Source organism: Cupressus sempervirens, chromosome 10 (genome assembly GCF_028749045.1).
Source record: "Cupressus sempervirens isolate cs-2001-9-10 chromosome 10, ASM2874904v1, whole genome shotgun sequence".
NCBI lineage: Eukaryota > Viridiplantae > Streptophyta > Pinopsida > Cupressales > Cupressaceae > Cupressus > Cupressus sempervirens.
Genome location: NC_143127.1, coordinates 784,760,530 through 784,786,608, shown reverse-complemented (window position 1 = coordinate 784,786,608; position 26,079 = coordinate 784,760,530). Strand labels below are relative to the sequence as shown.

Sequence of the window (26,079 nt, the reverse complement as noted above, 5' to 3'; positions counted from 1 at the left end):
AATCGAGGAACCCAGAAAAAATGGACGACAACCCAGTTGAGCTCTCGAAAAACCCACCAAGAATTTCCAAACAAAATATTTTTTTGACCCCAAAAATTAGGGTTTCGAAAAAAAAGGCCCTAGCTGAAAAAAGCTTGAAAAAACTTCAGATTTCTTGATAAAAAATGGTTGAATCTGCTTCCCAGAGCACGATGACAGACTGAGACGGCTAAGAGCATGAAGATTTGATACAGAAACATGCAGATTTTCACCCCAAAAACGCGAGTCTGCTAGTCGCGCGGCTGTTACAAACCCCTGCAACTACAAGAGCCTCCAAATCGCGCGGGTGCAGGCTGAAGACGCGAAAATGGAGTGTAAAAATAAAATCGCGATTTGCTGAGAATGGTACAAAACGACCACGATTTTCATGCAATTTGTAGACCTGAGTTCAGAATTTCTCTAGACAGAAAAACCTAGGCGGGTTTTTGGAGAAAATAGCTGAAATAATTTTGGAAAAATTTAAACAAATAATTTCAAGAAGAAATTATAAATTTTAACAAAAAAAATTTAAGCATTTATCTCTGATACCATATTACGAGGTAATTGGTAAATACTTGCTTGTTATTAACAGAGACCGAAAGGTCAATTTATACAAAAGAATGAGATGATGTTTCTTTAGGAAACGATCGTAAAGAATAGAAACATTCTATTCCAGAGAAAGCAAAAAGAAAACGAAAGCAAACTAAAGCTAAAGATATTTACAAGATAACCATTAACTAATAATAGACATCTTATCTATTATTGTAATAAAAACATCTTTTCCTAAAAGGTGTTAATGATGAAAGTATTGAAGCATTGGACCTCATGGCAGGAGGCAATATCAACTCAAAGAAGTTGGCAAGATATCAAGACAACATGACTGAATTACTTAAGGGCAATTGTGAAGAAAGTGAGAGGAATTCGTTCTAATCCTTTGAAGACACGGAGCTGGAGTGTCCAAGCTGGAGCTTTCCAATCTTTTCTCTGACTTCAAGTAAGATATTATCAGTAATGTTGCTACCCAATTGGATACCATGCAAGCTAGGAGAAAACATGAAGAAGCCGAAGCTATGTTGACTGAGTTTTTCTCTCACTATCGGGAGAAGAAGAAAAATTGCAAATGTAAGATGGTTGCCAATGTGGAATTTCAACCTCAGAAAATGCCGATTGAGTTTAAAGCAATTGATGATAATGGAGAATCGCTGTACATTGCTCAATGCAGACCATGGACCCTGAGACAAGGTATGCCTCAAGATCCTTTCCAAAATTTTGGTAATTTTAATTAGCAATGGCAAAATTCCAATTTTCAGAATGCTGGCCCCCCAAATCCAAATTATTGGAATAATTCTTGGGCTAATCAACCTCAGCCTGCATGGAATAACCAACCATAACATCAACCTCCACTTGACCAATGACAACAACAGAACTGGCAAGCCCTCCTAATCATTGGCAACAACACAAGCAGAATCAACAACAGCAGCCCAACGAATGACAAGCTCCACAAGGTAACTGGCAATAGTCACTATAGTGACAGCCTAACCAACAAAATGGTGCCTTGCAACAACCCCAACAACAAGCCTTAATGCCTCCTCCTGCAACCAATTCTAATCCGCCTAAGCAAACTCAATTGCATGCTCAACCTGTGTTAAATCCTAATAACATGCAAGCTCAAAAGCAAGTGTATTCCTCTAATGATAATCAACAACAAACTTATTCCATAAATGATATACCTGAGGTTTGGAACCCCTCTTCCTGCTCCTAAAGGGCCTGTAGTAACTGAAGTTACTACTGAAGATACACCTATTGAGGAGGAAACTATTACTACTCCACAACCAGCTCCTGTAGCCAAGACTCCACAATTTGCGCAGAGACTTGTTCAACCCCCTGTTCCTATTGAGAACCTTGCCGTTGGAGAATTGCTCAATCAATTGAAGCAAATGATTATGAAGATACCTTTGTTAGACACCCGCAAGGAAATTCCAGCATATACAAAAGCCATTACGGAAGCCTGCATGAAGCAACCTGGTAGAAAAAGAAAAGACCCACAGACTGTTCATGTCATGGGTTAGTTGTTTGATCTCATGCTGAATAAGTCTACAGTTCCTAAATATTCTGACCCTGGAAGTCCAATTGTCACAGTCTATATCAATGGAGTTCAAGTCCAAAATCCCTCGATAGAAGGAGCATCCATCAATGTAATTACTAGAGATGTGCTAATGCACTTAAACATCATTGGAATAAGAGAGACCCCTACCACACTTCAGCTTGCTAATAGCTCTAATGGCAAACATAATGGTATGTTTGAGGATGTTACTGTCACTTTGGAAACCTGGGATTATCCAGTAGATTTTGTTATCTTATCACCCAAAGCTACCTTGGGAGGTTACCCTATCATTCTAGGAAGGCCTTGGTTAGACAGTGCAGATGCCTGCCATTCAGGAAAGATGACCATTATTTAATGGTTCAAACATTAAAAAATTGGCCTTATACTCCATTGCTAAACCACTTTTGCAATATGATCAAGCTGTTTGGCTGCATTTGTAAAGTTTCTGCAAATTCTAAATGATCAGATATATGGTAATACCTTTAATATGCTTGCTGTTCTGATCTTCTTTTATCTCTGATCTTGAAATGAGATGACAATATTGATTGTCCTTTTGAAATATATATTTATCACAACAAGTATTGATTTGTGGTAGAGTTGTTTATAGTAGACTTGGTGTTCAATTGTCTATCCTTTAACTACAACTACACTCACCTCATATACCATAACCAAAGGGCATGTCCCTTAAAGGGACTCGACCTTATTTAGGTCGGCCCACAATACCTTCTCAAAATCGGCGCCTAGAAGGAGATGATTAATGTTTAACAAACATAACTAATTAGTTAATGTTAATGCTTAACAAATGGTCATTACCAAGGATCTCTGATCATGCTTAACTAAGGGTAATGTATTAATAGCCTTTGAAATGGTATTCTATGAGAGAAGAGTAATGCGCGATTTGTATAGTCAGACTAGTGTGAGTATCGAAGTTAGAGATTTAACACTCCTTCTTAACTTGATATTCATACTAAGAGATAACATATCTAGCATCATCAATTATGATGAATAAGCATAGACTGATACTCTACATCTATCTGAATCTTTTGAGCATGTCGTATCATGGAACACATGATACTACGTCATATGACCATCTTGTGATATGACTTATCACTTATACTAGTGATGACACTATTGCATGGAATGCAACACACAAGATAAAATCCGAAGAATGATTAAATTCTTCATTTATCTAGGTTGTGACTCATAGTTACTGGCAATCCTATATCACAACATGATCCAGAGTTAAGATCTACTAGAACAGAAGATAAAGTCTAAAGAATAAATTCTTCCTTTAACCAAGTTGTGATTCATAGGCATAGAAATGTCTATGTGACAAATGATCTTGAATTCATCTAGATTTGATAGTAGTTCTCTATTGTTCAACACATTATCTAAGAGATCATCATCTCTCATAATGTCTTTTATACAAGTATTCATTATCTTAGAGATCATCACCTCTAAAATATTGAATACAGATGGTGGAGCCCATAACAATCAATAGCCTGACAGTAAAATTATTTTATTAATAATTTAAAGAATACAAAATTTTATAATTCAACCATACCAAGTCTTTTTTTGAAGTGATCTATCTTCACTTGAGAGAGAGGTTTGGTAAGAATATTTGCTGTTTGATTTGTAGTACAAATATATTCTAATTTTATAGTATTGCTGTCTGCCATATCTCTAACATAATGGTAAGAAATTTCAATATGCTTGGACCTATCATGGAAAACTGGATTCACAGAAAGCTTGATGGAGCTCTGATTATCACAATGAATAATCATAGGATTCATGGCTTGACCAAATAATCCTACAAGTAACTTTCTAAGCCAAACTGCTTCTCGAGAGGCCACCGTTGCTGCAATGTATTCGGCTTCTATGGAGCTTTGTGCTAATGAAGACTGTTTTCTGCATATCCATGATATCATTACTGATCCTAAAATGAAACATCCTGAAGTTTGTTTTCTATCCTTAACGCTTCCACCCCAATTTGAGTCTTTGAATCCATGTAAATCCAAGTCAACTTTCTCGTATTTGAGCCCAAGGTTAAGAGTGCCTTGTAAGTATCTCATAATGTGTTATTGCAACTAGGTGAATCTCCTTTGGCTCACACATAAATTGACTTAAGGCTTTAACAACATAGCAAATATCAGGTCTTGTAGTTACCAAGTACATAAGGAACCCAATCATTTGTTTGTAGAGAGTAGAATCTGTGGAAGGTTATTTTGCTGCTGCTTCTTTAAGTTTATGTAGATTAGTCTCCGTTGGAGAAGACATAGACTTGTAGTTCCACATTCCAAATCTCTTCAAGATGTCTAAAGTATACTTTCCTTGATTAAGTATGATGTTGTCAGAATTCTGCCATACTTCGAGTCCTAGGAAGTAATGAAGGAGTCCTGAATCTTTCATCTCAAATTCTCTGATTAGATCTTTCTTACATTGATCTATGAGATGATCATCACTTGTTATTAGTAAATCATCAACATACAGTATCAAAATTACCATATCATCTTTATCCCTTTTATAATATACATTTGAATCAGCTTTATTCTTGGAGAATCCCAAGCCGGTGAGATACTTATCAATTCTTTCATACCAAGCCCTTGGAGCTTGTTTAAGTCCATAGAGAGCTTTCTTGAGCCCGCAAACAAAATTTTTAGGGTTATGAGTTTCAAATCCTTCAGGTTGCTCCAAATATACCGCTTCTATAATCTTTCCATTCAAAAATGTCGTTTTTACATCCATCTGATGTACTTTACATCCCATCGATGCCGCAATAGCTAGTATTGCTCTTACGGAGGTGTATCTGGCAACAGAAGCAAAGGTGTCTTCATAATTGATCCCCTCTTTTTGAGAGAATCCCCTGGCTACGAATTTGGCTTTATATTTTTCAATGCTACCGTCAGCAGCATGCTTGATTTTAAATATCCACTTGGAAGAAACAACAGATTTTCCTTTAGGTCTCAGAACAATTTCCCAAACATCATTCTTCATAATGGATTGGTATTCTTTTGTCATGGCATCCTTCTAAGCTGTATGTTAAATAGCATCTAAAACATTAGTTGGTTTTGATTTAGACAAATCACTCATGTTTGCTGCATAACTAGAAAATCTTTTGGGTCTTTTGCTTTTTTTGAGGTTCTAGATGGTGCAACAAAGTCTTGTGCTTCCTCTATTGTCTTAATGACCCAAAGTGGTCTTTTCTTAGAATTTTGATTTTCTTTAAGATTGAGATTTTGAATTCCATTTTCAATTTTTTTAATGTTCTCCCTTTGACACTCAGATTCAATATTTTTTTCAGAACTAGGTAAGGGAGAGTGATCCCCAGAACTTAGGGCTCTTTTGAATGCTAAATCTTCTTCAAAAATTACATCCTTACTAAGTTCAATATTTTTATGACTAGGTATGAAAATCCTATATGTTTTAGATGTTTCACTATACCCTACAAAAATACCTTTCCTCTCGGAGGGTTCTAACTTAGTTCTCTTTTCTTTTGGAACATGTATATATACTGGGCACCCAAAAATCCTAAGATGACTTATATTAGGTTTAACCTTAGTAAAGACTTCTTCAGGAGTTTTATCTCTAAGGTAGGAGTGAGGACTTCTGTTTTGAATATAGACAATAGTACAAGAGGCTTCTGGCCAAAGATAATATTCTCGATTTTGATCATGTATCATAGCTCTTGCAGCTTCTATAATTGTCCTATTCTTTCTTTCTGCTACTCTGTTTGTTGTGGGTTATAAGGAACGGTATACTCCCTTTTAATTCCTGTGTCTTTACAAAACTCTTTAAACAAATCTGAGGTATATTCCCCTCCATTATCAATCCTAAAAGTTTTAATTTTATGTCCTGATAAGTTTTTAGTTAAGGTTTTAAATTCTTTAAATCTCTTAGGGCCCGTTTGGCTGAGGGAATAGGAATACAGGAATAGGAATACTTATTCTAGATTTGTTAATTTGGGTGGCAGTACATATTCCTCTTCTTTGTTTGGTTCAGCAGGAATTCGATGGGGAATATGTCTATTCTATGTTTGGTTGTGCAATCTAAAACTGGAATTGGAATAAGTGAGAGAACTTAATCACTTGGTACAAATGAAGAGAAAATAAAAACCCATATTCAACAAATTAACACAAGATTAACAAAATCTTAAGGTTGCCTAAATCACAATTAAACCAGCCAATCATTAAAAGCCCCAATATAGTGAAAGCAGTTCATCTATACTTTATAATGATTGTTCTCCTAGAACATTTTGGCTGCACAAATTTCTCCCCTCACATTTTTAAAGCCCAATTTTGACGGATTCAATTCATTTTATCGAGCAAGGGTTTTTAATTGTTGTGGCTGCATTAAAGTTTCCTACAAGAAGAAAGTGGGTTACTTGTTCGCTGCACTTGGGCGGCTAGAAAACACTAGAAACATCTGCCCTCCTTCCAACATTTCTTTTGCATGCTCTCAAAAACTCATTAAAATCCTTTCAAAATTATGTATTGTAAAATCTGATTGTCCCTACAATAAAATTTATGACTTGCGAGAGCCAATGTAGGTTGTTAAGAGGAATGGACAAAATGAGGGTAGCAGTCGTGTGTAGAAGGAGCTGGGGATGCCTGCTACCAAATAAGATCTTTCTGGCCAGTGGGGCAGCTAATATTTGTTTGAAAACTGTATTGAAATTAGTATATGGAAGGTCATTGTAGAAGATCTGAAACTCAAGAACCCTTATCATTTGAGTGGCAAACAATGTACTAAGCCTAGACGAGCATCCTAGATCAGCAATACATATTTCGTGGACCTGAAATTTTATGTTTTATAACAAAGTAAAAATGGAATAAGAATACATATTCCAATTCCACCTATTTAGGTGGAATTACAAATGCTCATTTTTGGGGCAAAATTGGAATACATATTCCAATAGTATTCCTATTCACAATTCCTAACTCAAAGAATTCAAAATTTTAAGAATAGTCATATGCCTATTCTAGTTGTATTCCCTTGAGGATTTCTTCTGATTCTTTACTTTTTAAGAAGTAAATCCAAATTTTTCTAGAGAAGTCATCTATAAAAGTATATAGTACCAGAATCCTCCAAGAGAAGGAATAGACATAGATCCACATAAATTTGAGTGGATTAATTCCAAAACATTGTTAGTTTTTCTAGTGCTACCATGAAATGGACTTTTGGTGTTCTTACCCAGAGCGCATCCTTTGCATATGCTTGAGTGATCTTTATTCAGTTTAGGTAAACCAGTAACCATCTTCTCCATAGTTGATAAGGTTTTGAAATTTAGATGTCCTAACCTTCTGTGCCAAATTTCGTTTATATTAGCAGCTTCATGAATTAATGCTTGAATAGGTCGACTAGGTTTTGAATTTAATCCATACAAGTACACCTTTATTTGACCAATCAATTTTGCTTTCTTAATTGAGGAATTCTTAGCCCAGGTCATTACTTTACCATCCATGAATGCAACATTATGTCCATCATCTTCAAGTGTTGTAATCGAGATTAGATTCCTTTTTATTCCTGTTACATAGAGTACTCCTTTGAGAAGAAGTGAATTACCGGACTTTAGATTCAAAGTGCAATTTCCAATTCCTGTGACGGAATGCGCTGAATTATTACCCATGGTGACTTCACCATTAACCTTTTCTGATATAGAGTCTAGTGCTTCTTTATATCCTGTAATATGTCGAGATGATCCACTATCAATCACCCATGCCTTACTTGCGATTTCATTTGATAGTGCCGAATACAATACACGATTCTCAGGATCATAGTCATCTTCTTCCCTAGTAATGTTTGTTCAGTTCATTTGCTGTTTAGAATTCTTAGGGCAATTAGATCTGTAGTGTCTAAACTTTTTGCATCTGAAGCATTTTATTTTGGATAGATCTTTCTTAGGTTTGTCATTCATTTGATTACCCATTTTCTTCTTGAAGTGCTTCTTCTTGCCTTCATAGGAATTTGTGTTAAGAACATGAAGTTCTTCATCTTCAGTTTTCAACTTTCCCCCTTTCTTAAGTTTTCTAGATTCTTCCTGAAGACAATCTCCCTTAAGTCTATTGAAGTCAGGAAGATTGTCTCTGGCACTTACTCCTTGTGCGAATGTTTTCCATGAATTTGGTAATCCATTTATAGCTATCAGTGTTAGTTCTGTGTTATTAATGATGCTTCCTATACTTGCAAGTTCATCTCTTAGACTAGCAAACCTTAGGAAGTAAGAATTCATCAATTCTCCCTTCTTTATTTGGATATGATTTAGTTGCCTTTTTGGTGCGAGAACTCTAGTTGCATTGTTAACCTCATATGCATTTAATAATGCATTCATCATATCAAATGCTGTTTGATGTTTCGTTAGCATGGGTACTATTTCATTTTTCACTCCATCTAATCTGATCTGTATGACTTTCCTGTTTGCTTTACTCCAGATAGTTTTATGAGGTTGAATAACAGGTTGTTTGGATGCTGAATCAACAAATTGTTTTACATCATTTTCTTCAAGAATCATCATGATTCTGAATTTCCATGCATCAAAGTGTTCTTTCCCATCAAACCTGTCCTTGGGTCTGATTGTGTATGCCATTGAAGATAGGAGAATGATGCTAGATATATATCAAGTCTGATTTTTTAATTTGCAGAGCCTAGGTTCGACTACCAGATCTCTGATACCATGTAAAATTTCTGCAAATTCTAAATGATCAGATCTGTGGTAATACCTTTAATATGCTTGCTGTTTTGATCTTCCTTTATCTCTGATCTTGAAATGAGATGACAATATTGATTGTCCTTTTGAAATATATATTTATCACAGCAAGTATCAATTTGTGGTAGAGTTGTTTATAGGAGCAGACTTGGCGTTCAATTTTCCGTCCTTTAACTACAACTACACCCACCTCATATACCATAACCAAAGGGCATGTCCCTTAAAGGGATATTACTCTTTCTAGGTCGGCGCACAATACCTTCTCAAAATCGACGCCTAGAAGGATATGTTTAATGTTTAACAAACATAACTAATTAGTTGATGTTAATGCTTAACAAATGGTCATTACCAAGGATCGTCGATCATGCTTAACCAAGGGTAATGTATTAATAGCCTTTGAAATGGTATTCTATGAGAGAAGAGGAATGTGCGATTTGCACAATCAGACTAGTGTGAGTATTGAAATGAGAGTTTTAAGACAATTTAGGAGGTAATGAACCTGAAGTCAATTCGTTGAGTCAGTTAATGATGATTGATAGAAACCCATTTATGATCTCTCAGGAAGATGATGACGTCCTCACAACCATCATATCTAATGAGTATAGTGAAGATTCTCCTTTGTGTGGTGACAAGAATTGCTCCCTAGAAACAATTCTTCCTCCTAAAAATACAATTCATTTTCCTATAACAACTAGCTACCTTAATACCTTACTACCCCATGAGATTCAATCATCTAATTTGTAGCCATGTTAGATAAGGTGTCCAAAGTTGAAGTGAGTCAGTTAAAGAGCTAAACATCAGTAAAACTATTTCCCCAACCAACCTAGAGAGTCTACTTCAATTGCTACAGGAAAACCAGCAAGCGTTTGCTTGGGACTATATAGACGACCCAAATCTCTGTACTCACAAAATTTACATTAGCATTGAATGTAAATCTGTAAGGAAGCCACAAAGAAGAATCAATCCAGCATTAGAGATATTATGAAGAATGAGTTACAAAAATTGTTGAGTGCTGAATTTATTTATCCCATTTTTGACAGCGAGTGGGTTTCACCTTTGGTCTTAGTGCCTAAGAAAGGAGGTAACTGGAGAGTATGTGTGGACTATAGAGAACTCAATGCAACCACTAAGAAAGACCACTTTCCTTTGCCCTTTGTTGTTCAAGTTCTTGACAATTTGGTTTGTAAGAAGTATTTTTTCTTCTTAGATGGATTCAATGGATATAATTAGATTCAAATAGCACCAGAAGACTAAGATAAGGCAACATTTACCTGTCCTTGGGGCACATTTGCCTATTCAGTACTGCCTTTTGGACTGTGTAATGCACCTGCTACTTTCTAGCGGACTCTGATAAGTATCTTTTCTGCCATGTCTGCTGATTGCATGGAGATTTATATGGTGATTTCATTGTATATGGGTCTGATTTCAAAGAAGCTAAATCTAATCTGGAAAAGGTCCTAAAAAGATGCCAAGATCACAACCTCTCTTTGAACAGTGAGAAGTGCTACATGATGATGGGATAGGGAGTTGTTTTGGGCCACTACATTTCATCACGTTGCATTCAAGTTGATCCCGAAAAGATAGAAGTAATAAGGACTCTACCCACTCTAGAGAAACAAAAAGCTGTTAGAAGTTTTCTTGGGCATGCTGGCTTTTATAGAAGGTTTATAAAGGATTTCAGCCAAATAGCAGCCCCATTATATAATTTGCTGAAGAAAGACTCTGAATTTTCATGGAATTCAGAATGTGACAAGTCATTCCAGTAGTTGAAAGAAGTATTGACCAAGGCACCTGTGTTGCGGGGCCTAATTGGAGCCTACCATTTCATATTCATATTGATGCTTCAAACTATGCCATAGGTGCTGTACTACGATAAAAAGAAGGAATAATTGAACATGCTATATATTACATCAGCAAGAATTTGCAAGGAGCAGAGCTAAACTACATTGTCACAGGAAAAAAGCTACTTGCTGTAATCTATGCACTTAACAAGTTCAGACACTACATCATTGGTAATGCGATTTTTGTGCATACTGATCATGCAGCCATAAAGTACCTGATGAACAAGCCTGCCATTTCAAGAAGACTGGCCCGCTGGTTGCTACTCATGCAAGAATTCAACATCAGGGTAATAGACAAACTGAGAAGAGCTAATGTGGTGGCATATTTTCTTTCAAGATTACAAGTGCATGATGATCCTGCAGCCATTGACGACAGTTTTCCAGACGAGCACCTGTTTTCTTTGATAGCCCACAATCCATGGTATGTTGACATTGCCAACTACCTTGCTATAGAAGAACACCAACACATTTCTCCCCCAAGGAACGAAGGTTGCTGATAGAGAAAAGCTTCAATTTCTCTTGGATTGTTGGATGTATCTTCTATACTGGACCTGATCAAGTGATGCGCAGATGTGTAAGGGAAGATGAGACATATGATATTCTGCGTGCATGTCATGATGAACCGTGTAGAGGACACTTTGTAGTGAAGAGGACAGCTTTTAAAATTATAACAACCAGGTTGTATTGGCCAACTCTTCACAAATATGCAGCAAGATACACAAAGAAATGTGATAGATGCCAAAGAATGGGTAGACCTACTAAATTTAGTGAAATGCCCCTATAACCACGGGTAGTTGTTACACCTTTTGACAAATGGGGAATTGACTTTGTTGGACCAATAGAACCTCCATCAAAAGGTAAGTCCTACTTCCTAGTTTGTATTGATTATGTCACTAAATGGGTTGAAGCAAAACCTATGAAACATGCTACGGACAATATTGTTGTTGAATATCTGTATGAAGCTATTAGTAGTATTTTTACAAGGTTTGGTGTCCCTAGGGAATTAGTGACTGATCAAGGTGCCCAATTCACTTCAAATCTCATCAGTATACTCATAATGAATACACCATTAGACATGGTAAGTTGTCCCCTTACCACCCTCAAGCTAATGGACAGGCTGAGATAACTAATAGGGAGATTGAGGCAATTTTGACAAAGAAAGATAGTAGAAATCCATAAGAAAGATTGGGCATCTCGTCTTCACGAAGTACTATGGGCTTATAGGACAACGTGGAAGACTACAATAGGCTTCACTCCATTTGAATTAGTCTATGGGAAGACAACTGTAATGCTTGTTGAATTTGAACACAAGACGCTCTAGACAACATTGGAATTGAATATTGATCTCAATGAGGCACAGAGGGAAAGGGTCCTGCAACTTAATGGACTCGATGAATACATGAAGTTTGCTTTGCATAACACTGAAATTATTCAAAGGTAGCGTAAGAAGTGGCATCATAAGTTTATAAAAGACAAGCAACTTGGTGTTGGCGTCTGGGCACTATTATATGATTCATGCTATCAACAAAATCCTGGCAAATTCCAAACCAGATGGTTAGGATTGTATGAAATAGTTGTAGTATATGATAATGGTGTTGTGCAATTGTCCACGTAGATCCTATATAGTTTAAACTTCTAGTCAACGGTCATCGTCTCAAGCTCTACAACAAACCATAGAGTAGGGGAAGAGTTCCTGCAGCAATTCAAATTCCAAGGAATTGCCACTGCTCCTGTAGCAACGGAATTTGGGTCTTTGACTCAGATTCGCTCATCTCTTTGAATCTATTTCAAAGCTTCATAATAAAAGCTTTCACTTATGGAAGCCCTCTTTTTCGTAATAATTGACCATCTTATCTTTTGTCTTTCCACCCATCCACCTCACCCTTCTCAACCTCAACAACATATGATGACAATGCAATCAGTCAGCCAAGCTGGACAGGTAAGTATGATGTTCTCATACATATATTTCATTCATTTAATTTGTAGATTGCATTTTTATGTGCTTAACTGTCTAGGTCACACACATGGCATGGTGGGACGCATGCCTCATTTTAAGTTGGGGGCTATGTCATATTTTATTTGTCCATATTGTATTGTCTGATTTTATTTTATTTTTCCATAAAAGTTTGCACTTAAAGAAATGATGACATGTCATGTTTAGAAAAGGTAAGTTCACGTTGATGTGACAACTTAAGCATGTACACAGCTTAATAAAAAGTAATTATGGAATGGCATGCGGTGAATTAAATAAGCTTAATCATGATGTGACAAGCAAAAAAGATTGTGTGAGTTGCCATCTTTATTGCCATTTTCCATGTGATTATAGTCGCTTTCATTTGCTTGTTTGTGTTAGTTTGAATTCTTAGGTGGTTTGAGTGTCCCAACAGTTATTTACCAAATAACTAAAACATCTGAACAAACAAAAAAGATCACATGATCGGCACATCTACCTATTTCTACCCTAGCCAAGGATTTCAAATTGGGTTAGTAAACCTGATCTCCACTACTCGACTTGACAACGTATTTCATTATCGGAACATGCATGAGCTTTTATAGAATTTTTCTATTATTTAGTTAATCTGATTTCTTTATTGTTTGTGTAGGCTATTTACACCTCACCATTTCAGGCTACCATGCCGGTGATTCCTAGGTGCTTGTGAGTTTATATCCACTTTATTTGCTTTACACCTCTTCACCTTTAATGGCATCATTGCCGGTGAATTCCTTGGTGTTTGGACTTCATGATATTACTCTCACATCTGTATGGTGTATAAATGGAAGAATGAAATTTTGGGCAGGATCATTAGTTCATGGTTATCATTATAATTCCATCTTTCACATCCTTGCTTGATACAATCTTATGGTTAAAGAACAACAGTGACATGAAAACAGACTCTATGAACTAGAAAACTATATAAATGCCTATTCTGATTGAGTTTGTATTTAATTGGCAACAGTATTTGGTATTCATGAAAAACAAAACACTCGATTGGCATAGCATTATGAATAAAAGCATTAATAGATTCTTAACAAGGTTCGGCGGACTCAGTAAATCTTACGTGTCTCCACAGTCTGCTCCTTGCCTTCCGTGGCCGGGAAGATAGACTCCGCCCTTCCTTGCACTGATCCTGTGAATAAAGAAAGCTGTGAAGGTGAAATGGAAAACGGGGAACAAGTGAATGAAGCTGGTAATTATACTTAGATTCTCCTCCCTTTGCTCAAACGTATAAGTAGAGAAAAGAGAGCCATCGAATGCAGAGAGGAAATAGACTATGACAAATACGATCATTGAGACTCTATTAAAAAGATGGCTTGGCTCTTCAACTACCTTCAGTTACAAAGAAGGCTATTCGAGTGTTTATCAAATCGAATTTTTAAAAGAAGAAATAAAGAGGGAAGGAATATGAAGTTGAAGAGTTTAATTTATTTTATTTTATTATTATTATGCATTCTTAAAAACATTCATGTGTACGTATTGATGAAGTGGCATCATTAGATTATAAACTTATAATTTATTGGTGTCACCTCATTTTTACATACATGTGTTCGTATTTGAGGGTGTATAATAATGATTAAATAATAAATTCAAAATAAATCTTCAAAGGTATGAAATATTTTTTTAATTTATATTGTATAAGTTATTTAAAAAAAAATTATTATATTGTTTCTCTAATAGCTCATACGGTCCCATAATGCAACATGTTGTCAAGTCTCCGTATCCATTCCAGGGTAGTCTTAGGTCGTACCTGTCGATCCTGATGACTGAACTAATTGACCATCCCTTTTCAATGATCCCGTTTAGCAATGCTTCCCCTCTCTTCAATCTTCTTCCTGCAATCACCCAAGCAAAGCATTGTCGCCCAAACATCAATTCAAAGATATATTAATCATCAATTACAATCAAACAATTGTCGATCATCTAATGACAGTTATAGATTTCATCAACGTCTATAATAACTAACTCATTTCACATGATCATGAATGAAATAACTCATTATTAGTGGGTACAACGTTTATAATTAACTAACTCATTTCACATGATCAGGAAAGTAATAAATTGATACAATGTCTATAATTAACTAACTTGTTTCACATGATCATGAAAGAAATAAATTGATACAACGTCTATAATTAACTAACTTGTTTCACATGATCATGAAAGAAATATTTTGTTAAACCAACGACTATGATCAATTTAAAACTTAGGGCAAAATTTGGGATGTAACACTTGTTTCTAAGAAAAAGAAGGAAAAAGTTGAGTCCTGTGAGAAACCTGTCACCTCTTGGTCTTGAGTAAAAACTAGGTATTCCACCTAGAGGGATGAAGGAAAAGAAGTAGAAGAACCTGCACGATAGGATGAACCTCAAGCTGATGTGACACATAAAGACAAGGACCTTAGTGCCTCTGCAAATGACCTTTAAAGAAGAAACATGTTCAATTTGAGGAGATACGTGCAGCTTCAGCTGAAGGAGAGCCTTACAGTAAGAAAAGGAAAATGATCCCCAAGACCTCACCCAAAGAACTTGTTACGAGTAGGAGACTTTCTGGAACTTCTGACATGGGCTAATAGATTGTCGCAATGAAACAACTGAGCTATGTTGCGCTGGTGTCAATGTCTCTGGCGCAAGGAATTGTGCCACATTTGTACATTTTTTAAGATGTGCTTGTGCATTTGGCAGTTGAGCTCACAGAAATGTAAAGGTGATATCCATATTGTTTACAGTAATGTACCTTGACAGTGTTTCAGAGGAGGAGACAGAATGTCTTGCATTTCAATATCTGTTCTTGCAGTCTGGGGAACCTCTTTTTTATTGCTTCAGTATTTTTGCACCAGTCTAATTGGATAAGACAGTGTGAATGGATGATGCCAGAACATTGTTGAATGACACATGATGTGCCTTTGGGCTCTGCATGATGTCTCAGGACTGTTCCAATACTGTTTGTTGGTTGACCTGAATGATTGAGAGGATAAGTGGTATCTGGCTAACCTAGACTGAGGTGCAGAAAAAAAGCAGAAAATTGCTAAACTACTTATATTTAATTTTTCTAAATTAAGGATAGAATGTTTAGTGTTTAATTTCCTTAATTTAGGTCCTTAGCACCGTGGCATACATCTTTTTTACTAGAAGTATTCCAGAATAATAAGATATACTTTTCTAGCAACTGCAGAATTTTGGTTTCAGTTTGTTTTCTTAATTTCTTGTACTTTTGGATGTTTGTGTATGTAGGTTATAGCACTCAGAAAATGCAGGTTTGGTTGAAGCTTAGGTTAGTCAATTTGTTTAAAATCAGAGGTTGCTGAATCTGCATAACATCTGCTGAATTTTAAATTTTAACAACACGAAGGAAAGAACACCTTAAAAGGTTCAATAGATTGTGCACTTCCCAGCCATTTTAATCTCAGACACTTATTATACAAGGAATATTCTTGTCATGTGCATCTGGTGTATTCTGATCACATTTTGAATAAAATGAAATGATTATGCTTTTTAAAATTTTCTATAATTCCTTCTTCTACTGATTTGATAATTTCCTAGTGGAAGCAAAGAATGATTTGCTATTGTTTCTATGTGTCACTGACTAATTCATCCAAAGGGATTCTACCCAGTCTATGACTGAACTCTATAAATAATGTGCAGATCTTAAGACTTAAATACATTGCTCATGCAGATATGTTCTAAAGCTGTTTAATTGCAGAATGGAACTGAAGAATTAACTTTGAAAATCTCAAAAAGTGAATTAAATTTGATTTCCTACTGAGAAACCTGCTGTGGATAAATACCACAAGAAGTGAGGCTTACCTCCTCCATCTGTTGCCAAAATGGAAGGATACAAGCACATAAGGCCAGTGTTTTTTGTTTGATTATGACATCCATAACAACTCATTTGTCTTTTCTGGACCAAATTCAGTATTTCTCTCAACTAATATTACTTCCAACTTCTTGCAACTGCTGGACTCATCTGAGTTCTATATGTTCTCGAACCATGTAAATTACATGTACCTAAGCAGTGTTTCTCTGAGTTTCTGTGATGCGGGAATGGAATTTTTGTTACTAGATTTGGGGATGGCATGCAGATTATTAATAAATAAATGACTATATGAAATATAAAGCATACATTAAGACAACAATAATTTGCACAAAATGCAAAATATTAAATAGAAATTTATGAAGGCATTTGCTCTTTGATAATTCAATGTCAATTATTGAATCATAAATGTTAGTGATAAACCAAAATGGTTTATAGCATATTATCGTTACACAGAATCAATAATGGCCAAATCACGTATCTTAGGAATTCAAATGCTTGAGAATTAATCTTGAAAAGCTCAGGGAAATAAGTGGTTTTTAATTCGTACAGCACAAAGCAAACTCTATTATTTATTTTTGAAAACAAGAGTTGGGTCCAGGGGTGGCAGCGCTTATTACGATAGAGGAGCAGTGCCCCTGGTGTGTTTCTTGTTTTCAGATGAGGGGAGTGGGGGTTGGAAGAGTTCAGCAAGGAAATCAATGCCTTTAAGGACCTTATTGCATGCCCTTTTTCCTTGTTTCTTTTAAAAGTATAGTGCAACAACAGAAAAATGAATGAGGCATGCCATGAAGTCCTTGTGGCCCCAAAGGGACATGTCTCCAGGGAAAACGACCCTGAAAAAACATTTAAAAAACCCCAGAAGCATGTCCCCAGGGTATACATAATTTAACACACGAATGTTGAACAACTTCTACATGATGTTCTGGACAAATAGAAAACCAGTCGGTGGGAAACTGTTGTGTTTTTGTCTCTTTCATGACAGTTTGGCCATAGTTGAATATGGTTTTCCAGTCACGGTGACATGTTAGCTACAAGTTAACATGTTGTCTGTGAGTAGCATGTTTTGCTATAGTCAAATATGTAGCTTGTGGTAACTGACATGCTCGGCTATGGAAAGTACAGTAAGTGACGTGTTCGGCCACAGTTGAATATGTAGCTTGCAGTAAGTGATGTATTTACCCATGAACAAATCTGCTATGTATGTGTAAATTGCTCACTCCTCCCTAGTTTAATATAAAATTTTATCACAATTTGAATTTATAATTGATGTATTGACCACCCATAAATATCTTACGAGGTCCACATTTTCTTCCCCATTATCTTTCATTGGTTGTGTACTTTAATCGATGATTTGTGGCATTACTTCTTGTCTTCAAGGTGTTGTGATTTTTGATGCTTAACTGTTGATTCAGCACTTAGGGAATCAAAATTGTTTATCAAATCTGGTTTTAATACTTCGTATGGTGTTTTATGGATGACAATTAATCCGTTTTTCATCATATAGCTGAAAGTTTCTTGTATAAGCAGAGTTTGGATTGTGTTTTTGAACTGCTAGTTCAGAATTCTTCATCAATCCCTTTGACCATACAGGTGATTGGTTTTTATAAGGAAACTGTTTTCTTCAATAGGACTGTTTGACAGTCTTGTATATATCCCTACTATATGTATAAATATATAGCAAACCATTAACAGCACTGGATCGCATGGTGTCTTATGCAAGACGCATTGGATACAGCCTATATATGGGCTTTTATAGCAGTATAAGTTTATAGCTATATATGATGTCTGTAACATACCTAGGATTATCATATCTGCATCTGGTATCTGATATGCAGATAAGCGTTATCTGTGTGGGGGAGGGGATGTATCTGGCAACTCTGGTTAATACTGTTTCAGTCTCTGTTTCTAATTGAACCTATAGTTTTTCAATTTTAATTGACAGCCCACTCTGGAATTTATTGTAGGGCTGTATGCATCATCAATCCATGGCACTGCGAGTGTATTGGGAGCTAGTAGAATGGACCATTCATTTGTCGTTTTGCCCAAGCAGAAGAATCATGCACCTGGATTTCCTCCTCGACCACGACCAAGCGGAATTCAGAACCATGGGTCTATTCCAACAGCTGGCCCACATCAGCCTATTAATCATGCATTGGGACATACAGATAAAGGCTTTCCTGGTCATGTTGCTAATATGGGATCTGACAGCCAAGCTACAAGGGCAATGGATGAATCATTTGTTGTATTGCCATCTGCAGCTGCTTCTATGTATAGATATGAATCTTCTCCTGAAGGAGGTGGTGTTCATTCTCCAAGTTCTGTTGGAAGTTCTAGCAGTGCACTCCACACAAATAATGCTAGTTTTAATTCCTGCATAACAGTTTTGAATCGGGTCTTTGACATCGTATCTTCTCAGACACAGGTAAATGTGCATGCTTGCTGTCTCAGAGCAAGAACAGAGATTCATCATAAAAATAAGGATTAAGTTATTGTTTTGAATTCAGAGTGATATATATTTTCTGTTGAAATAGATATGCTGGTTAATGAGTCCCATATCTGAATTAGTAGAATAAATGGGTCTTAGGCAGTAACAGCTTTATACTCATTTTGAATTTTAGCTACAAATTTGTCTGTTTCAACTTTCAACAGATACACTCATTTAATATATTCCTGTGAAAATTTGTATAAATGTCATTTATCCACGAACAGTTTAATGCCTGTTGTTTAATCTCAACTGCACACAACTCCATTTTGATTGATTTACTTTGTCTTTGCATTTCTTTTGGAGCTGTACTGTTGTTTGGATATTTACTGTTTCATGCTGAAGTTTGTCATCTATATGCTGCCTCTCTTTCTTGGTAACCTAAGATTCCTGTTGATTACGCAGAGGTCCCAGATCTGGATCTGGTTTGTATGGCTGGGGATTTGAACTGTCTTAAGATTTGTTCTGGATATTCCTGGGCAAATGTATAGATTTCAGATGAATCCTGCATCTTTGTAGAGATAAATTGTCATTTTAAAATTGATAAGCTAAAAGTAATACTTATTTCCTGCTACGGATAATCTGTGTACTTTTTCTTTGGGAAGAAAATATTATCTGTCAGATTCGATATCTTGTCGTTTGGCATAAGAAGAGGGGCAGGCAAATGGACAGAGGGGGAGACCAGAACCAATTGTTGCCATCTGAACAGGAACAAAACAAAGTTTATTAGAGATTTTTATGAGATATTTAACCCACCCAATGGCAGCTGTTTTGTTTGTTTGTTGTAATGCAGGCTGTCATGTTGCCCTGTTGTGCACATGCCAATTTTGCAATTCTTCTCTTTCAATAGCGGCTTTATTTTGTTTTGCATATCTTTTGGTCAGTGTTGTGTATGACAGATCAGTGGCTGAGATTCAAACTTTAATCCAATTAAATGAATAATGAATTAAAGATATCAGCATGGCCCTTGAAATGGATTACTTTTTTGATGCAGTGTGATTTTTTTGAGTAATTGATGTGTGTGGTAGTCATTATGCTATGTGGTAATTGATATTTTTAAAAAATTAACAATATACATAAATATCAACTCTATTTATAACTTTATTGCTATTTTATATATTAATTTTATTAATATTGTATGAGGTTTATATATTTGGACAATAAAAAATGTGTATATAGCCTTAATCATTTCTGTTTTTAGGCAGTAAATATGTTTATTTTTATGATTTTTTTAGCGGAGGATCCCAAAACACTAACCTCAAATATTATACACCAAATCTATGAACTGAACGAGCAAACCAAAACTAGAAACTGAGCCAGAACCGGTAATTTAGTTGGCAAGGGGTGTTGGGACAATTGGATGGCCAAGGATAGCTGTAAAATGTTGTGGTCCATAACTTTTCAGTGGGACAGTCCCTTTCTGTTTAGATTTTACAGAGGGCATAACTTTTATTGGCAGCTGTACATATCTTGTATGGTTTGTCTGCTGCTTGAGGTGCAGGCCCACTACTTATCTCTGCTTGATTTTAGGGAGGTAATGTTGTTGTGGTCACATGGTATTAAGTTGATGTGATTCTGTTGTTTTGAAATCGTCATATGAGATACAGTTTTTTTTTCTTCTTCAAAATATCCCTTTTAGATTAATTTTAATGTTTATAGTATGTATGACATTTTAGTTTTCCCCAATCATACTATGGTTGCAGATCTGCATGGTGAAGCTAAATAATTTAAAACCATTTATTATTTATGTGTGCTTCCAACAAAATGTACCCATTAATAATGTAGTTTATATTTGTTTGGGTAGAATCTTGGATTAAAGAATCAAATATAAAATGGACTTCTGTTATTTGAAACATATTTATATTCTATTTGACAATCAGAAGTACAGTTCAGGTAGAGTCTGAGTATGGATTGAATTCAATATGATGTGTTGACTGTAATTCCTCAAGCTTTACCACAAAATAGGTTTTATAAGTCTATAGCTAATTCAATCTGTAGTCATTTGACCTGAGGGTGCACATAAATCCTTTTTGGTTGATTTCAAAAATCAATGTCCTAGCATTTGACTATGTTTATTGGCAAATAATAAATGATGCACCGTAGGATCTCGGTCAAGACTAGCGTGTTAGATATCCTTGCCTGGATCTTTGTCCAATTTCAATCTCTTATGGAGGAGGCATTTTGATCTGGATTTTATTGGAGTTGGGAGATTGTATTCATGTTACTTGTGGTTGTGTCATTTATGCTTATTTTGCAAATATTGGTGAAGATTCTAACTACTAATAAGCATACATGCCTTATTATGAGGGTGTATGCGGATTTTTAAGGCCTGTTTCAATCTTGAGCTTTATCAAAAGGTCATATTCGAGAAGGTACAAATTATACATTAATATGTGCGTGTGTGTGTGGGTGTGTTTGTGTGTGTCACATACTTGTGCAAAGAGACATTGTGAGGTGTTCCCTCTTTTTGGCTTTAGCTGTGACTAGTCTTAGTGGTAGTATAGCAGCATTTTGAACTCTTAGCAGCCTGTCAAGGTCCTAGAGTGGTCTTGGGTGTGACTCGGGGTCTGAACAAGGATGAGAGGTTTTCAATTGCAGTTTTATTTACCAGCATTTAGTCAATTTCCTCATCAAATTGAGAGTCTTATAACTCATGAAAAGAGAGTAAAATGTTATGCAGGGCAATCATGTGAGTGTTGTGTGAAGTTGAAGGTTGCCTTTGAACTTAATTGAATTGTATGAAATTGCAGCTCTCAAGCAGTCTACATGCAGATTGAAATCAAAAGAATGATGATCTCAATTGGAGGATGAATTGAAGATATTGAAACCAACGAAAATCCAAGCTAAGGAGAAAGAGGAAATTTGGATTACAAGTTGTGAGATCAAGTAATGGGGAAGAGAGATCAATTTGCAAACCTTAAATTTTGGACGAGCTAGTGGAAACTTGATTTTGAAGTATAAACACTTAGAAATTTTGACCCTTAGGCATGAGCCTAAGGCAGGTCAGAATTCTGACCTGCTTGGGGATCCATTAGCCCAACACCATGCTTATTCTTGCATGGCATCCTCCTAAATTCTACCCAGCCTTTAGGAGAAAATCAAATGTTAAGTAGGTGTGGGCATTGTTAAGATAAAACCCCAAGTGATGTGAGTGTAAAATCACAGTTGCAAGCATTTAGAGAAAGAAAATCTTTGATCTGATTGTAGTATATAATGGAGTAACACTTGGTAAATTTAATGTCTCTATCTTGATTAAAGCCAAGCACTCCCAAAAATGTGCCCAAGCAAGGGCTATTTTCTGCCAACTTTGCTCAAGACAGCAAGATTTTCCCAACAACACTACATTTTCTGCCCAGAGTGTGCAAGCCCCACAACTAGACAGTCTCTGCTCAACCACCGAGCTTGAGACCATTCTAAATTCTGACAATGCAAGGTAAAGAGCCCCACAAGTGAGCATTTTCCACTGTAAGCAATGCAGTGAGCTCAAGAAGTGCGAAATTTCCATTTAATGTTTGAGCACGAGCGCAATAAGGCTGCTATTCCATGATGACACGAGCCTAAGAGCTGGACAATTTCCACCCAGGCCAAGATAATGAAGCCCAACAAATGGACAAAATTCTGATTTATATGTTGATTGAGCCTAAAAAGACTATCATTTCCACACCTCATTAATTGCAATTCAAATTCAATGCAAAGGCTCTATCAAGTTGGCTGGGTGTTGAACAAGATGCTGTAAATCTAATTAAATTTGTTGCAAGGTCAGATTTATGATGAACGAACAATTTGCAATTTTAATTTGATCCTAGGCTAGGTCAACTATGATACCAAAAGACATGTCCTTGTTAATGTTTAAGATAGCTGCTATAGAGATCCTTCATTATTGTGATGATCTGCAACATGGAATGACATCATTCTGTTCTTATCTCTGCACAGCAGAGATATCGTGCAGACTATTATTTATTATTCTTGTATTATCTTCTTCTCTGTGATGTTAGTATGACATTGCAAAGTGCATGCGATGACTAGCATCATGAGGTGGTGCTTGGTATTGTCAACCATTCCTGTTTTAATGTTTGGGATTAATTTTTGTAACATTTGGCTATCCATCACATGACCTTTTGGTTCCTTGGGACTATATACGACATGAGCTTTGGTGGAGTTGCAGTGATTTTTTTTTGGTATTTCGAGTGCTGCTTCAGTTTTGCATGGGACACCCAATTATTAGTCTTTAAAGTTTTAAGATGCCTGTGATATAAGCTATGACAGATTGTCTTATTGCATAAGATTTATGTTAGTTTTGTATATTCAATTGGAGTAAGAACGACACATACATTTTGTTAAGTCTTTTGAGTGTCTGGGAAATGCTTATGCTTATTAGTTATTTTGGAGTGAACAATTTGTGTAAAAGGTTGAACAAGGCTTATCAATTAATTGGTTGAAGTCTTTAACCATAAGCGATAGATTATTGTATTGATATGGGAACTCAATAAAAGGATCAATTTGAAGTGTGGCTGGGTTTTTCCTCGTGTAGGAGGGTTTTCTCAGGGTAAACCTCTACATCGAAGGAGCTTGTGTTTTTTATTTTCCTGTTATTTATTTCTATTATTTTTGGTTCTTGATGTAAAGGTTTGTAGGATCTCTGATAGAGATGTACTGATTTTTCCTTTTAGTAATGACATGGACCTGAATCAGTATTTCTTGTATATATATATATGAATCTGAATTTGACAACAATGAAGATCTTATAAATAACTTGATGATGCTATGAGTAATCTATAATATCATTCACCTAAGTCACAGGGTTCGCCGAATTTTCGGCTTTAGGTTCGAAATTCGGCGAACCCATAAAAAATAAAATAAAATTGTAAATGTTCGCCTGAAATTCGTCTGCAAATCTTCAACATTTTTGGCTTTTGAAATCGTGGACTCTATGCAAATCGTGGACGGCAGCTGTTGGGCTTCAAAATCATAGACGGCTGCTATATCTGCAATCCTGCTCGTTTCTAACATTTCTGTGACTTCTGCAACCCACGTCCATTATTTCTGTGTTTGCAATCTCGATTCCGTCCGTCATTTCTGCATTTTGATAAGAGGCATGTCCATTACTCTGCAATTCCCATCAATGTTGTTCGCTGTTCAGATCATGTTCCGCTAACAGCCATCACATTATAAAAAGACACGATTTTTATTATTCTGTTTTTAGGGTTAAAGTTATATTAATACGATTCTCATTAATTTATTTAATTTTATGTTAGTGTAATTTCAAATTTGTTACTACATTTATAATATTAAAATTTGATACAATTAAAATATTCTCATTTATGTTATTGTATTTTATTAATTTATATTTACTATTATTAACTTCAATTTATAATTAAAATATTAATAAGTTATTTCTTTATCTATATCAAAATATTACAATTTGTTTAGTTAAAATATCAATAATTTAATCTTTTTATCAATATTAAAATATTATAATTTATTTTGATATAATGAAACTCAAACATATAATAATAATTTATAAATATCATATAGTTATATTTTTTTTATAATTACATAAGGCGAATTTAATGTCGAATTTTTTTCAATTTGCTTGACTCATCGAACTTTGTTCGAACTTCATAGTTGTCGAACTCGAACTTGAACCCGAACCTTGTGACTTAGTCATTCACAGCTGTACTGAATTATATATAATCTGACTGTGTTATTGTTTTCAGACTTAGACTCGGTATTTGACTGCTGCTGAAGTATGTATCATTGCTGTTGATTGATAATTTTCCTTCAACAGAGATTGGCACTATATACTAATGTGGAGAGTCATGTCTTAATGGCCCTATGGGGCCATGGACTGCTTTAGCCAACGGTAAGGTATTTAGTCAATCGATCATTTATGAAACATTACAATAATTTAATAAAGTATATGAGATTTATTCAGAAACACACAATAGTAATTTAGTATATGTGTGTGGAAATCACATAGTTTCATATGTTAAATTCATGGATCTTCTACAAATGTATATTCAGAATTTGATTGAGGCAGATATTACTAATGTTTACTGAAGGTCCAGTCCTCTATATTCGATCTTGGATGATTAATAATATCTCTGCAATGTATTTCAGAGGAAGTAAAATGCTCGGAAGATCAGACTGCCGTGTATGTGTGTCTTCCAAACTGCATTCACAACCCGTACATATATCCTATCTAGAGAGTATGTCCCTTAAGGGACATATCCCTTGGCATTAACAAACAACTTGTTATCCCTAAGCTAGTGATCTTTAGTAAATAAATTAGTTATGACTAATTAAGTTAACCAAGAACAAATAATGTCTTTGTCTAGAAATCGCCGGCACCTTTAGAGACAATATATATTAGATTGAATGCCATTCATTAGGAATATATGTATAGAAGAGCAGGTACGATCTGTACCATCAAACCTGTAGGTTTATCTAGGTTATATTCTTAACACTCCCTCTTAACCTGATAATCCTATAGAGAGATATCATATCTAGCAACATCAATACAGATGTTTAAGCAAGAATTAATACTCTATATCTGTTTCTCTCTTCTTAGTATGTGATATCATAGAACACATGATACAAAGTCATATTACTAAATCTGTGATATGACAAATCATTGCTATTAGTGATAAAACACATGTTGTGACTCATAGAAACTGGTATTTCTATATCACAACGAGATCCTGAGTTTAAAATCTACCAGAATATAGGATAAACCTAGAGAATTCTAAGGTTCTTCCTTTATCCAATTTGTGACCCATGAACATAGCAATGCCAATGTCACAACACGATCTAAAACTCATCTGAGTCTTACAGTAAAATCTACTGTTTAGTACATTATCTAAGAGATCGTCATCTCTCATAATGCCTTTTACTCAAGTATTCATTATTTCAGAGATCGTCACCTCTTTAAATAATGATTACACATGGTGGAGCCCATAACAATCAATAGCTTGACAAAAAATAAAATTATCATAAGAATACAAAATAATTCAATCATACTTGGATCTTTCCTGAGATGATCACTCTCAGAGAGGTTTGATAAGAATATCTGCTTTCTAATTTCTAGTACTTAAGGATGAAGTCTAGAGAATAATTAAA

The 26,079-nt window shown here is 35.5% G+C and overlaps 1 protein-coding gene across 1 annotated transcript in view; it reads left to right on the top strand.

Moving 5' to 3' along the window:
- Positions 1–26,079, top strand: part of ATG6 (AUTOPHAGY 6) — a 186,564-nt gene that overhangs the window by 16,274 nt on the left and 144,211 nt on the right. Inside the window, exon 2 of the mRNA XM_089807349.1 lies at positions 18,443–18,900. Coding sequence (XP_089663475.1) covers positions 18,443–18,900 — 458 coding nt within the window. The remainder of the gene's footprint in view (positions 1–18,442; positions 18,901–26,079) is intronic.